At 38.2% G+C, this 14,951-nt stretch overlaps 1 protein-coding gene across 4 annotated transcripts in view; it reads left to right on the forward strand.

Annotated features, from left to right (window-relative positions):
- Positions 1-14,951, forward strand: part of TAF4 (TATA-box binding protein associated factor 4) — a 39,723-nt gene that overhangs the window by 6,742 nt on the left and 18,030 nt on the right. For all 4 annotated transcript variants that reach the window (XR_012631404.1, XR_012631405.1, XM_074888122.1 and 1 more), the window contains one exon: positions 14,729-14,895. Coding sequence is in view for 2 of the 4 variants with exons in the window: in XM_074888122.1 (XP_074744223.1) it covers positions 14,729-14,895 (167 nt within the window). In the remaining 2 variants the exon portion in view is untranslated. The remainder of the gene's footprint in view (positions 1-14,728; positions 14,896-14,951) is intronic.

The following is a 14,951-nucleotide window of genomic DNA, read 5'->3' on the forward strand; positions in this document are numbered from 1 at the left end:
TTCTTGCAAATGCTTTATGTTGTTACTCTCTTCTGCTTTATTTTTATGTACAAGCATCTCATAATAAGCTTTTAAGGTGCCTGCTTAAAGAAAGGAGCAGGTTGGAGAGAGTGCTGTAGGTCTGGACAGTTTTCTCTACTGGCTGAGATGAAACTGAAATCTAGAAACCTTCACTTCCCCCTGTTCCCCCTCTTTTATTTTACCTTCAGAGTGAACGTTAGTACTTATGAAAATCTGCTAGCTTGATCCTAAAGACTAACTTTTTTTTTTTCCCTGAATAAACAAGATTCTGTGACACTCAGTCCTGTTTGAAGATAGCAGATAGGATAGGTTGTCTTTATAGTTCATGTAGTTTTTTAAATTCTGCGATCATGATCAGTATCCTCATTAGCAGTAATGCAGTTGTGCGGCTGTAGAACAACTGCTATCACAGATTTGTTTTGCTTTGTATCTAATAATAAAACTTCTTTATTACTTCCACAAAACTCAGTTGGATCTGTCAGTAGCTGATGACAGGGGATGAGACTAGACTTCTTCATTACTTTCTTTCTGGAGGGCGTCTCATGTGCCATTTCTGTGGTGACTACAGGCTGGGCCGTTTCCTGACTGAGAAACTGCTGGGGCTTCTTTAGAACTGGAATGGTGGAGAGTTTTGAACAGAACTGAATGCAAATGAGCTTGACAATTGGTTTAAACTGACCATTGGTGCTTTCTAGAAGCAAAAGGTACCTGGAAGAGCACTGGTGCTATACATCTGCAGACCCTGGAGGATGGAGTGCATTGATTTGCAGAGTCAAGTTGTTGTTCACTGCCTTAGAGGCTGAAAGCTTAACTTTTGTAGAAACTGATGACTTTTAGCTTGTGGTAGCCATCCAAGATGGATTCTACCTTAGGCCTTGGTCATAGTGGCTTTAGGATGGGAAAACTACCTGAACAGATACTTAATTTAAAGCATGGGTTCAGGTCGACTTGATCAGTCATACTTTTTGGAGCTGGAATCACTGAAAAATAACTTCCTGGGGAGTAGTTCTGTTTCCTTCAGTAAGGAGTTGGGGTGCTAGGCTGTGGAGCAAAAGAGAGTGGATAGAAATAGGAGAAAGGCGGCAGGCTGAGAAGAATCAGACAATCTTTTCATTGTATAATAATTTGTGTTACTTTTTCATACTGAATGCGGCATTCTTTGGGTTACATTGTACTTGAAACATGTACCCCAGAAGTGCCTAAAGTAACTAGGAATATAAATAGATGAGAAAATCTACAGACTTCCATAATATAAGAAATATAGAAAGAAACAGGAGAAATACTATGAAGTAGTGGAATGTAGTTGTTTCTATTTCTCAGTGACTAGCAAGCGAGTTCAAACATATCCTGATTATAGTTTCCCTGTATGTTGCATGTGCTGCCAATATTATGCCTGTTAACTGTTGGCATGGCTCTATTTTGTTAAAAATAATGTCTGTAATGCACAATGATAATAGGAGCTTCTTATAGTTTCAAAGCATTTTACAAAACTTAATCCATGCAACATGCCTGTGTGGTTGGTAAATAAAGTAGTATGAACTCTGCTTTAGAGCTGGGGGAAAGAGCAAGTTAGAGAAGTTCTGACTTGCCCAAGGCCATGAGGGAATCGATATTTTGCCAAGATTAGAGCTTGGGAGCCCTATACTTGGCGCATAAAGTGGTATCTCTCTTTCTGAAAGATAACTGTGGATCTCTTCTGCAGAACTCTTCTGGGTGGAGGGTGGATTTTATGTTCAAATCATGCATCAGCAAAAGGAACATTTTGCTTTATTTGAAATCTGCTACATCAGATCTGCCATATGTCGCCAGACTGAAAGTTGTGTTTGTTCTTATTGCAACTTTCATAACTGAGGAATCCTGCATGTTTAGCTTTGTACCCCAAACAACTTAAGACTCAGAGAGCTGTGCGATAGGATTTTTTTGTTAAAATGAGTGTCATGAGATGTTTTGCACATTTGATAAGAGTGTCTCTTTAAGTGATGGCATCTAATGGAATTATAATGTGATTCCGTTATGCTATGAAAGCTCTTAACTTTGACTACGTATTGTTCAGTTGTCCTATGGAAAATTCGGTTGTTCCCAACAGCCTTTGGAAGACCATGTATGGATTTATTTCATATGCCTACCTACATTTCAGACTGTGGTGTCTCTGAGTTTTTCGGATATCACTAGGCTTATGATCAAGGTTATTGGTCAATGACAGAAGCGAGTGATTTATTCTTTATTCTTTTGAGCCATTTTTCATTCTGCTGCTCTAGAAGTTACATGGTGTTTCTGTGTTCAGTGAGCTAAACGAGTTTTCCATCTCTGGAAATCTATGTGGGTTACTTCTAAAATGCAACGTTTTGGTTTGAGGACCACAAATTTGAATGCTGCCCAAGACTTGAATCACTAACACAGGATGCTGCAGCAAAGTTAGCCATCCAAGGTAAAAATGCAACAGTTTTGGGCACTAATAAGACACAAATTAGTAGGTATCACAAACTCTCTTCAGATTAAATTGGTGTATGAAAACCCTTACTATTGTTTGTCTTCTCTGTTTTGGGAAATGATATGGAAATAGAATCTTAAAAAAATGTATGAAGTAGTTCAGGAATGCAGTTGAAAATACTGATATTAGCCTAACTGGGTTTTAGCAAAGACAAGATATTGGCTTGTGGAAAGCTTGCTTCTGTTCTCATAAAAACTGGGTGATCAAATACGTAGAGTCCGCTTAGTAGCAACTGAACATAGGAGTCACTTAAGAACACAGCATGTTAAACTTTTTTTTGTTACTACGTGCAGTTTTTGTCAGAAATACTGGAATTCAGCTTTTTGGCCTAACGAGTAACTACTCTTGTCAGTATTGTTCTCTGCGTTGAAACTTTATGAATGTTTATAACTCCATATATCTGTCTGAATCTTCTCCTTGAATTTTATGTCATTGCTTGATGTTAAAAAGAAGGCTTTTGGCAGTTGGAAGACAGTAAGTGTTAGCAAGTTTAACTTTTTAATGTTAGGCCTGTTGCCTCTTGTGGAAGAAGATTTGTAGAGGTAGTGCCATGGGAGAAAAAATATGAAAATTGTTTCTCACAACTGAAGACAATGATAGAAAGGAATTTTTAGTCATACTTAGAAGACAGTTATTTCAGTTGTATTATGAACTGTGAAGCTGTATGTGAGGGAACGCCAAACTCTAGAGAGAGTATGTGGTGCTCACAAGTTACAAAGGGCTTTTTCTATGCATGGCCACAGGGATGTTCGTGTGTACAAATAGTTGTGTGATCTGTGAACGTTGCCGAAATTTCCCTGGTGCGCTTCTGGGGCCGAAGCCTCGGTATGTCTCTATCCCTTTGACAGGTTGCACACAGTTGTTTTACAGAGACAGAGGCTCTGGGGATATTCAGGCTTTATTTTTGTATTAGTATAAGTTGTTAATGCGTTAACTTGAATTTGTTTTTAAACTAATTAAGGTCTTGCCTAAATACAAGACGTTGTAGTGTATTTCTACTGATACAGGTTTATTGAAAGTTGTAAAACCTTTCTTGTCTGGATACAGTTTTTGCTGTATCAGCCCTCTTGCATACTGCTTCCTCACAAGAGAAGGAAAATAGGTTATACAGTAAGCATCTTTTACAACAATACAGTTGTATTCGCACTGGAGATTGTACCACTAAATTATTGAGGCAAAATGGTCCCATTTCCAGCTCAAATGTTGAGAAGCATAAAACCTGTACACAGACCAGGCTGTGATTAAACAGGTGTAAAGACTGTGTGATCATTCATATCTTGAATTAGATGAGCCTTTTTTTTTGTTGGGACACATGAATAGAACAAATACGTTGGGTGTGTTTTTGTTTGGTTTGGGTTTTTTTTAACCTTTTAGGACAGTTTTACCTCGGCTTAATCTGGAATTTTTTACCCCAGTTCTATTCTGTGGTAATTTCCTTCCAGAAATGCTGGTTGTCTGGAGGTACAGGTGTCTCAAGGAACTGAGAGCCAAGTTTTTACCACAAAGCCTCCTGTCTTGGGGTAATTTTCTTCAGGTGTCTTTAGTGTAATACTTAAACTGAAATAATTGTCCTTGAGGCCTTATTTATGCCTTTAACTAAGGGTTTTTTAAATACATAATATTTTTGGTGAAAACAAAACCTTGATTATCATCACTATGTAACGGTATAGATTATCAGTAATCAAGACAGAGGTGATAATCATAAGGAGTTGATACAACTGTGTCCTGTTTCTGCAGTGAGATCTGTATAGGCAGCGTTCAGCATCTCAGTAGAGCTTTCTTAAGGCATTGTACAAATGTAGATAATCTTTGGCTCTCTAACTGTTGTCAGGCTAGAAATAACATTTTAAAAAGATGAGTTTCAGTACTTTTATTACCAGTGATCAGAAAGTTACACTTTGAACATAAAAGGCTGATTCTCAGCAAAGTGCATAAATAGGTTATAAATCCTTTTACCCAGGGACAGTCCTTTTACTGTGTATTTGTACAGGATTTAGTGCAAGGTTCGACTCGGTTGCCAAGCTCTTTCTGTGGGATTTGGAAAAGTATATTGATAAAAATTGAGCAACGTCTTGTCAGTGTAGGACTGTTTATAAATTTGAACTGTAAATTATGAACACCACGTATCTTTTAATTTTGATGCTTTTTTCCTTAAAATGCATTACTAAAATACTTTGTTCAGCAATGCGTTGTAACCAGTACCTAGACAACTAGTAACATAAAGCTCGCATCAGTTTGTAGTAGTATTTTGCACATCTGGCATGACTGTTCTAAGATTTATATTGAATCAAATAAGTCTCTCTAGTAAAAATGGTCTAACTTATCATTGTAACTTGATTAATATATGCTTCTGAGAGTAGCTGTTAAAGCCATCACTACTTTTGTACAGAATAAACCACGTGCTGGATAGACTCTCTACAGACAACCAGTGTAGCTTCAGTTGAAAAATCCGTGCTCTAGATATCAGAGTATAAACAAAAACTAAGCAGTAAGGTGTGGTGCCATGCTCTACTCTGTCTTAAATGGTTTGAGGGGGCAGCAGTGCTATAGTAAGCTGTCTTCACACCTTCCTTCAGTTTATTAGTCAAATATTTCTGTAAGGGAGGGTTAGATTTAGTGTGCCTCTCAGAATGTAATAACATCAGGTGCATCCAGCATAAGTGGTGGTGTGGCGAGTGGGACCAGTTGTACTCACATGAGTCAGAAGTATCAACTCCAAGGAGTAGCGCTGAGGAACTGCAGCACCAGTGGCAAAAGAGTCAGCGGAGGTGACCAGAAGAGTGTCTGCTGAGAGATCAGTGGAGGAGGTTGGAAGAAGAGATCTGGAGTAGGAAGGCTGAGAGTAGCTGAACTGTGCAGAAGTTTATAGAAAAGCATGTGGAGTTGTTAGTTTCTAATAAACATATGTGCAGTCATGTTTGCGGTCGTATTGCAGATGCATTGGAAGAAGAGACAAGTGTTCATGCCATGAACTTCAACCTCTTATTTCCTTTTGTTCTTCCTTTTTTCCAGTGTATCATTTGATTTTCTTTCCTTCCCTCTCCTCCATGGGGGAGGGGGAGAAAAGGCACTAATTATTTATAAGTGTTAGTCATACCCAGTCATTAAGCTTAGTCATTACTCAGGACTGTGCATTTGATGGTTAGTAAAAATCAAAATGAGACTTGATTTTGTTTAAAAGCTCTCTGAGTTCAACCTTACAGGTGTGAAAATACTTTTATTTCTGTGTTCAGACTAACTGAAAAATCAGTGCTATTTCATAAATGTTGCTATCAGCCAAATGACATGTAATATCATGTCCACGTTGATAGTTTGTATTTGAACTCACAAGGCATAGTGTTTGGCATATTCTCAAAGCAGAATAACTTCTGTATTGGCAGTGAGAGAGTCATAAAGTCACAGACTGTTTCCACAGAGGAGGATTTGAAGGGGACATATCTGCTGAGGCTGCCCTGGGTAGCTGTCAGTTGGTGGAATTGTCTATCGTTGGGTCTCCGCAGCTCCGGGTGAAAAGGTGGCATCAGCAAAGGGTTTTGTCACTGCTAAAATGACAAAGGATATATACCTGGAGTAGGGCATTCACAGTGGGGACAAATTGAAGATATGCGTTTTTTATGGGTTTTTATGTACTTAGTTGTTTTAGGGTGTTGCTTTTTGAAGGAAGGTAAGATGGATTTAATGTATTACTCCTCATTAGGTATTTGTGTGCAGACTGCAGTAAATGCAAAGTAGCTTGCCCATTCCCATTTTGTCTGGTGCTTGGACAGCACTAATATTGATATGCCTTGGTATAGACAAACTGTTTGCCAGAAATGAAGACTAGTTGAGTTTTAAAATCTCCTATATAGAATGACAGATCAAAAGAATTAGTGACACTTTATTTTGTGTCTTCCTTTGTCAAAAACAAATCCGATTTGGTATAACTGCATTGTTGTTTGATGTGAGTATATTGAAATTAATGGCAGAGCTAAATCTGAGTCGCTTCGAGATCAATAATTAAAGTAATTGGCTTATCTCTTGATAGTGTTTTTCTTAGTTCTTTCTGCATCAGGCTAAAGGCAGATTTGTGTGATGATTGGGTTGCAGTTTGACAGAGCACTCTGGTGTTTTTGCTTTGTATGCTTGACTAGAAAGGAACGTTAGCACCCTTTCAAGGAATATAGCTTTCCAGATAAGTCAAAATAGTTTCAAATCACATTGTTGTTGAAGTGTTTGTCAATTGTTGCTATATAAAATGACATATTTCCTAGAACACTTCTTACGCACCTTTGCAACTGAGCAGGTGAGATTTTTTTTCCATATGGGTTCACTGTTAATGCAGTGGCTTTTTGGCACTCCAGCATTACGTTATTCCTTCAACTATATTTCTAAGAGACTTGTGAATCAATACTTTACAAATGATTCACTTCTTCATTTTTAGACAGTATAGTTGAGTTCCATAGTTTGAATTCTTGCATAGTAAGAGTAAGCAAAAGCTTTTACTATGAAGTTGAGTTTATTTTGTCATTTGACTCTTTAGTAAGAAAAAAACAAAAGCAGTTTTCATAACGTGAACTTGTGTACTTGGTCTGTACAAAATAAATTTTCTGTGCGCTGCAGTCAGGATTCTGGATGATTTTTGAGAATGTATCTTTCATTTACATTGGCAATAATCTTAATCAGTTGTTCAAGAATTAGTATTTCACAGACCATAACTGTTGGTGATCTGTGTGTGCAGATTGGGCATGTGGGGAGAGTGATGATAGGCAGGTGAAGCGGAGTGCTGTAGTAAACTAATGCTGCACCAAAAATTTTAGGCATTGTGTCTGGGTAAAATTTGACTTTATTCCAGGGTGACATGAGTTGAAAAGTGAAAGGAGTGATGTGCTTTTGTAGCTCTGTAGTAAGTTCTTGTCTAAGACTCTGCCGTGCCAATCTTCACTATGGTGTAATGGTTAGTACCTGTCAGGAGACACTCCAAGTGTTTTCTATTAGAGATGCTCTGAAGCAACACCTGACAGTCATGTTTTTTCATGCCGAGTTGTAGCTCACCTTAAGCACGACAGGTGCTGAACATTTAACAGGCACCTTTAAGACGAGTTCAGCATAGTGTGCACTGTGTGCTCTCCATCCGGTTGTGTGCAAAACCTCAGCATTCGTTGCTTTAGGGTGCCCATTACTTTGAAACAAGATGTGAGGGGAATTTGGTACAGTATCTCAGGTTGCTTCAGTGTGCTGGACAGCTCTAGCACCGCCTGGCAGTTTTATGGCCTGTAGACCTGCAGCACAGGGAACATACCTACTACTAACTCGTGTTTGTACAGGCTGACTTCATCTGTGCCAGAGCAGCGCAAGCACTTCTGGAGCAGGTGAAGTCACAGATAGTCGTGGGTTCCTTTTCAGCTAGCTGGTTTGCAGGAGCTGATATCTGCACTGCGTAGACTTCGCTGTAAGCACTGTGGTTATCATTGCGGAGCTAAGATGCCTCTGTAGAAGTCAGGAACCAACCATGTTTATTCATGGAACTCAAGAGCCTGGATTGCTGACGGTGTCAAAGACTTTGGCAAGAAAGTTCAAGGAAAAGTTTTTTCTGTATTTGTTGTGCAGCACAGATCACCTGAGGTTCTATCTAAGCACCTGAACTAAGTGCATCTAACATGGTGGTGCACATCTCTCATCAGGTATAAAATAATGTGTCCTCAGCAGCATCTAATCCACGGCTGTGTTGCCATTTAAAGTTCTGTGCTATTCATCTTGATGTGTAATCCTTGTTTCTCATGAGTTGGTGTATAGATTGTCCATGAGTTGCTACGTGTCTGCTGGTTTACTGCAGATGGTCTTCTCTGAGGTGTGTAAATAATTGTAAACCTGGTAAAACTTGTCTTGTGTTAGGGAAGATTCCCTTAATTACCCAGTTTTTCATGGAGCTGCAGTGGACTAGTAGACTTTGATAGATTCTTCCCTCTTTTCCTGGCCTTTCATTCCTATAGAGTGAAAACTTTGCCAGCTGGGTCAGTTGTCATAAGAGGAGGAATGATGGATTGTTGGCCAGCTTTGATGTTGGTACCAGGTTATCATTTCCTTTTCTGCAATAGGGGACCCCATCATATATATCAGTTCTGCAGAAAGTTTGTATAGGCAGCTATCCTTTTCCCCAGCTCTCTCTCCAGTATTCTTCTAGCTTTTTTTGTATTGGGAAAATCTTAGAAACTTTGTCCTTTTATAAAGGTTTTGTCATACCAGGGTCTCTGTATAGCCTGATCCAATCATCCACAGAGCATTGACTCATCCCCTTCGCTTTATAGGGCTTTTGTGGTGTGTATGATACCAACTTGCATAACCTTACATGCACCTGCTTTCCTTTTTGTTGCAGCAGAATCTCTTCTGACAATACAGAAGGGATACTATTAGCAAGCTTTCTTCTGCTAATATAGCACAACCCGCTTATGATTGCTGTCAGATGTTTTTGCCATCTCAAATGTTTGCAGCATCTTGCCACAAATGAGTATGTGCTTGAGAGCTTAAGGCACAAACTACTTTGACGTTAAGATAACCTCTTAGTGAACTTCCTTGGCAAATCTAGTTAGGATTTGAAGATTTGTCAGATGTCAGTGGACTTTATGATCAATAACCCTCTTTGCTAGAGATGTTTGTAAGGACTTTGATTTCCTCCACCAGAAGCATCAATCCTCTAGTTACTCTGTCAGGCTTGGACATTCTTTCTGAACATCAGCATGTGTGTGTATTGAAGGTAATTCTTTGCTGCCTAATGGTTCTCCCTGACCTTAACTGTTTTTTCTCTGGAAATAAAGTTCAGTTACTTTTTTACTTTAAGAAGAGAATTTCCTCAGGAGACTGGAAATGGGTATTCTCCATACAATTTCAAGATCATACATCCACTAATTCTTCTGTTATGTCTCAGCTACTAAAAAAGAAGAACTTATTAAAAGTCTAGGTTCCTTAGTAATGGTTCTGAATTGATCTGGATTAGACCATGAGCTACATTGTGGGTAATGAGCAAAATCTGGAGGCTTGAAGCTTCTGTTCAGTATCCACATCAGAAAGAGAGGTGTTGTCACTTGTGATCCGATAGGATACTTTCTAGGTTTTATATTTCAGAGATATGCAAGAGTTTCATTCTTGCATGCTCGTATGCCCAGTGACAAGCATGGGCATACCTTTTTATGGACCTCACTTTAGGTGCTTGCTAACTGTAGATGAAGTCTTTCAGTATGTGACCTACTGCATGAATCGAGTCCTTGAGAAATGGAGCATTTATTCTGAGAGAGGGTGACACCTAAATATGTGGCTGTTTGAGTGGCTACTTGCTAGGTGTGGTTGGCAGAGGTGACAATTTGCTGGACTGTGTCTTTCCTCAGAACAGGAATCTGAAGAAAGTTTTAACTCTGTCATTGGGAAGTCCAGCTCCTATAAATGTTACTAAGCTGAGTTTACCAGCAAAAACTGGTAACAAAACAGGAAACTGTTTGGTCTGGGTTTTCTGGATTTAGAGGTTCTCTAGCAAGAAAGCTGTATGTCTCAGGATTTACACCGATAATCGGAGTGGTCTGCAAAAGGCTACAGAATATTTTTTTTCATTCTTCTTCCTTTATTATTCTGATAATGTTTTTTTTCTTTAGTCTTTGCCAAGTCAAGCCATGTTTCAAAGAAAGAAGAAAGAGGAAGGCATTAGAAAAAAGCCTGGTTTGTGTTTTTCTGACGTGTTGTATGGCCAGAGATCTTCACTTTTATTTCAGCGCATGATTTTACAAGTTTTATTAATTAAAAAAAACCCCAACCAACAAAAAAACAAAAAAACCCCCAAGCACAACACTTTGTAAATAGAAATGCCGTTAGCAAATGGAAATACAAATAGCAAGAGGCAAAGACGACACAGTGTAGAATCATGCAGCTACATCGTAATAATGAACTTTTCCATCCAAACACTTGAAAACAGGAGAGGTATCTGGGAAGGTCTCCACAACAAGAACACATGAGATGACTGTTGTACCAGTCAGGAGCACAAGTCTTTTTGGCATAAGGAGCAATCCAACTCAGCTTTGTTAATCCTTCATTTGGAGCTGTAATGAATTGTTTAATTCAAACTAAAATATGAACCACTTTCAGAATTCTCTTAAGCCTCTAACTTCTAACAAAAATGGTAATTAATTTTAATTTTAATTAGCTTTTTAATGAGAGACTTGGAAAGAATGCTTGAATGTTTGCATTTTTAATAGTGAATATGATTTTAGAGTACATGTGATCAGACTTTCTAGGAAAAAAACAAGGCAGAGAGATATGTAAAATGGCCAAGTTTTGTTGTCACCTCTTTCGAATTGAACATTTCCAATGATCTTTGTTAGCTGTTTGGTCTCAAATAGCAGTTCATCTACTTTTGGGACAAAAGCCTGGATGGTAAACTTGAAACAAAGATATTTTTCTTCCTTACTTCAAATATGTTGCTGAACTTAGAGAAGTGAGATACCTTGGTGGAATTCTAGCTATCTTCTAGTAGCTGGTAGTCATTTCTGATATGGTTCACACAGCATTTGCACCCTTACGCATTCGAGTTTGAGGTTATGATACTTCTTTGTATTTAAATATTTAAAATACAAGTTTGGGAATGTAAGAGAAAAATTTTTGTTTTCTACACATGTAGCTGTCAGTCCTTTCTTTTTTCCATTGTAATGAATGAATTGATTGAGTGGTGGTTAATGTATGTATGGAGAGAGGGGGCTCTTGCAATCCTACATTGACTTTGTTTAGAAGTAGGAAATAAATGGAACTTTCTTTTTAATTCTTAATCAAGTTAGCTCCAGTGAGCTTTCTGAACTTCACTGAAAATTCACTTAATGCCAGCCTGCGTATAGTTTTGGTTTAGTGAGGTGGTTTTTTTTAGCTAATTGGGTTGGAAAAGAGTCTGTAGTTGGGCTGGGGAGAGAGAAGCTGAGAGAGCAGCTCCATCTCCCTTTTTAAAGATTTCTCAACAAGGCTGGGAAGGTGTTAAGTGTTCAGTCAAAAATTACTTGCCCACACACTGTATTACTGGTGAATTTCTGCACAGAAATTTCAATAACAAAGTTCATTGCGATCTGAATTTTTACCCCTTTTCTGAAATTACCCATATACTAACAAGATTAAGTTTCAAGCAGGTAAAATGTCTTAGATCATCATACCGTGATTAAAGTTTATGCAAGACTAGTCTTACGTTTGTATATAGCCCACTAAGCGTCCACAGCAATTTATCAGTGTTAGACCCTAATCTACCCTTTAGACCCTTGGAAACTGTATAAATTGTTGGAAACTGTATAAATTGTTGGAAACTGTATATCAAATATGAGTTCAGTATAAAAGAACTATTTAAATAGGGACAGGTATGAATGTAGCTTTGTATGAATTACTTTTTTATTATGACTTCAATACTTGAGGGGAGGTTCAGACTTCCCATAGTTAGAAATCTATCAGGATAATGCTTAGAGTCAGGGTTTGTGTTACCAATGATTGTTTTGTCTGTCTACTGCCAAAAATTGAACTTTCTTGATATGTTTTCTAAAGCTCACGTTAATATACTTTTCAACTGTCTGTTTCAGCAGTTGGGCTATATTAATGTGTAGGCATGTTCTAATTTTGCATGTAGCTCAGGGAGAATATTTCGTTGTTCAGACATTGTGCTTAGTCTTCAGGGGTAGTCAACCTTCATTTTGTGGTTATCTCCCTTCTTTTCTCATTCATATTTTGGGGAGCAAACCCAGGATTTGGCAGTACCGGTGCCCTGAGGGGTGGTTGTGCTGTTGCAGGATGCTAATGCGTGGTGCAGATTCATTCTTGAGCCTGGTGTGTGTATGGAGTTGGAGACTGGAACAGCCAGCACACAGCTATGTGCTGGTGCCTGATGCTGTAAAAGTTCTCATATGCAGGTGAGCAGATTTGGGTTGGCACTTTTAAATAATTTTAGTTAGTTTTGCACCGAGATAGAAGTTTCAAAAACAAACAGCCCCCCTCCCCAAACCCAAAACTAGAGTTAGGATCTATTATGTTGCCTCTGGAAGGAAAGAATATGTAACTCCTTTAAAGAATTTGGATGGTATGTTACTCTGGAATATCCTAGGGAATCCCCCAAATGGTGAATTTTAAGATAAAAGTTTCTTATGGGGTGTCAGTATAATTCTCTGACGTTTAAGGGCTTCTGAAAGCCCGAGCATGTATAGTGGCATCAGGCCTTTTCAGTTGCTAGGAACTAAATGATAATCAACAAACCTTAATATTTAATATCGACTTGAAAATAGCTCCTCTTGTCAGGCTTCCACTGAACTATGTTTTCAGTTATAATAATATCAAAGATTTCCTTTGATTCAGTGTTTAGCTTTTTTAGCTGATTATGAGGGATGACAGAAGTGGGCAACATGAGTGAATTTCCCAAGATTTGATGTTTGCACATTGAAAGAGAATGTCAAGTTCTGATTGTGTGGGAATAAGCTTGATGTAGTAGCAGGTCACTCTCTAGTCTTTAAAATACTGAATTTCTCTGTTTTCTGTCAGTAGCCCTCTTGCTGTAGCATTAGGCTGATGGTGAGAAAGTGATGGTTCTAACAAGCAGCTGACAGGATCAAGCTCTATATTCACTACTGAGGTTTTTAAAGTTTCTTGTAAGCTGTGGTGGTGGTATATGACTTCCCTGTTTTAATGAAAATGCTTCTCCCTACATAAGTTACAGGAGAAAAGACCTTACTTCTTGGTATGGCTTGGAAAATGTTTTTTGGACTTAACAGCTAAACTAAGCATATTTATTTCTACAGTCTGCAAGATTACAAATAAGCATTCCCCCCTCCTCCTTTTTTACACAAAACCAGTTTGAGAATACTTGTTTCTAGATAGAACTCTTGTCCATAGCAGATTTCAGTCCTACCTTAATACCTCTAAGCTGCAGTGCAAAGTCACCTTTTTGATATAAGCTAGTTTAACGTCTCTGCGTGACTCTGCTTCTTTAAAAGAGAGTTAATATAGAGAATGTAAGGAAAAAATTAGGGGCAAATTAACTAATATAATCTGGTTTTCTTTTGAACTCATTTTTGTAGAAATCAGTGTATGGATTTTTGCCGTTTAACACTAATTTTCAAACAGTCCAAGAAAACTGTTTAAGGCGTTGCCTGTAAACATTTCAGCACTTCATCTGAATAGAAAAGCAAATAAAAGCTTGATTCTTTTGAAGTAGTCATGCTCTGAGATGGCATAGACCAGATCTCCAGATATTGTTGGGGAGTGTGTATAGGCTTTTTATTCACTAAACGACACTTAAGAAAAACTTTCTGATTTCAGTAGTGCCTCTTGATTTTCATGGTGAAGTTTTCTTCTGTAGTTTGTTGCTCAGAAAGGCTAATTTTGAGTGCCCAGTTCCTTAGGTGGCTTTTTCAGAGCTGATGAGGTCCTGAGGCCCTCATGGACTGAGGCATGCTGAATGAATACGCTCTTGAAAACCAGTTCATGTTGTCCAGATCCTGTTTGTGCCTTCAAGAAAGAAGGACTATCATCTGAAAATCTGCCTGTAAAAATCTGGTTCCCTATAGCTACCCATTGGGGTTAAGTCTATTGATCTGAGTGACTGAGCAGGGAATGACTGCCTCATTTCCCTCTCCATTTTATTTTTCTTTTGGGGTGTAACATGGTACAATGCAGTCTGTTGCAGATGCACATGAGAGAGATTATGATTTTATAGCCACTTTCATTACTAAATTTGTTATGGGAAATTAATTTAGAACTCAGACAATTGTGTTCCTTTTGATGGTGAAGCCTATGTTTGATTATTTTTTTTTTTTCCCTCTTAAAGAAAAACAAACAGGAATCTTGCCTAATGGCAAGATTTTATTTTATTTGCAGTGTTTCATAAACCAATTTCTTAGTAAAGAGCAGGTAGGATTTTTACATGATTGCTAATTTTAACCTCTAATCACATGGAATTTTTTGGTTGGGATGAATATGACTTACTGCGTGTTCTGATACACACCATACTGAGCATTTTGATAGAGAAAGAATATTTTTGTAATTAAGCTATTCTATACAAAATGTGATAATGCAGCTGGGTGTTTAGATTTTATTCTAAACCATTTCTGTTAGCTGTGTAGTCCTTCGACAGTATATTAATTCTATATGTATCCAACTTGGATAAAAAAAAAACCCTGAAAAAACATGTTCTTTCATATTTGAAAATATATGTTTCTTGACCAATTTCTTTTTTAACAGGCATGGTCCTTGTGCGTAGTGAGAACGGGCAGTTGCTCATGATCCCTCAACAAGCCTTGGCGCAGATGCAAGCACAGGCACATGCCCAGTCTCAGCCTCAAAATACTATGACTCCTCGTCCTGCTACACCTACCAGTGCTCCTCCAGTGCAGATATCGACCGTGCAGGTTAGTGCAGTAATTTGCAGTGTTAAAAACTGTAAGATTTTTTTTTTCCTGTGAAG

Source organism: Strix uralensis, chromosome 18 (genome assembly GCF_047716275.1).
Source record: "Strix uralensis isolate ZFMK-TIS-50842 chromosome 18, bStrUra1, whole genome shotgun sequence".
Taxonomy (NCBI): domain Eukaryota; kingdom Metazoa; phylum Chordata; class Aves; order Strigiformes; family Strigidae; genus Strix; species Strix uralensis.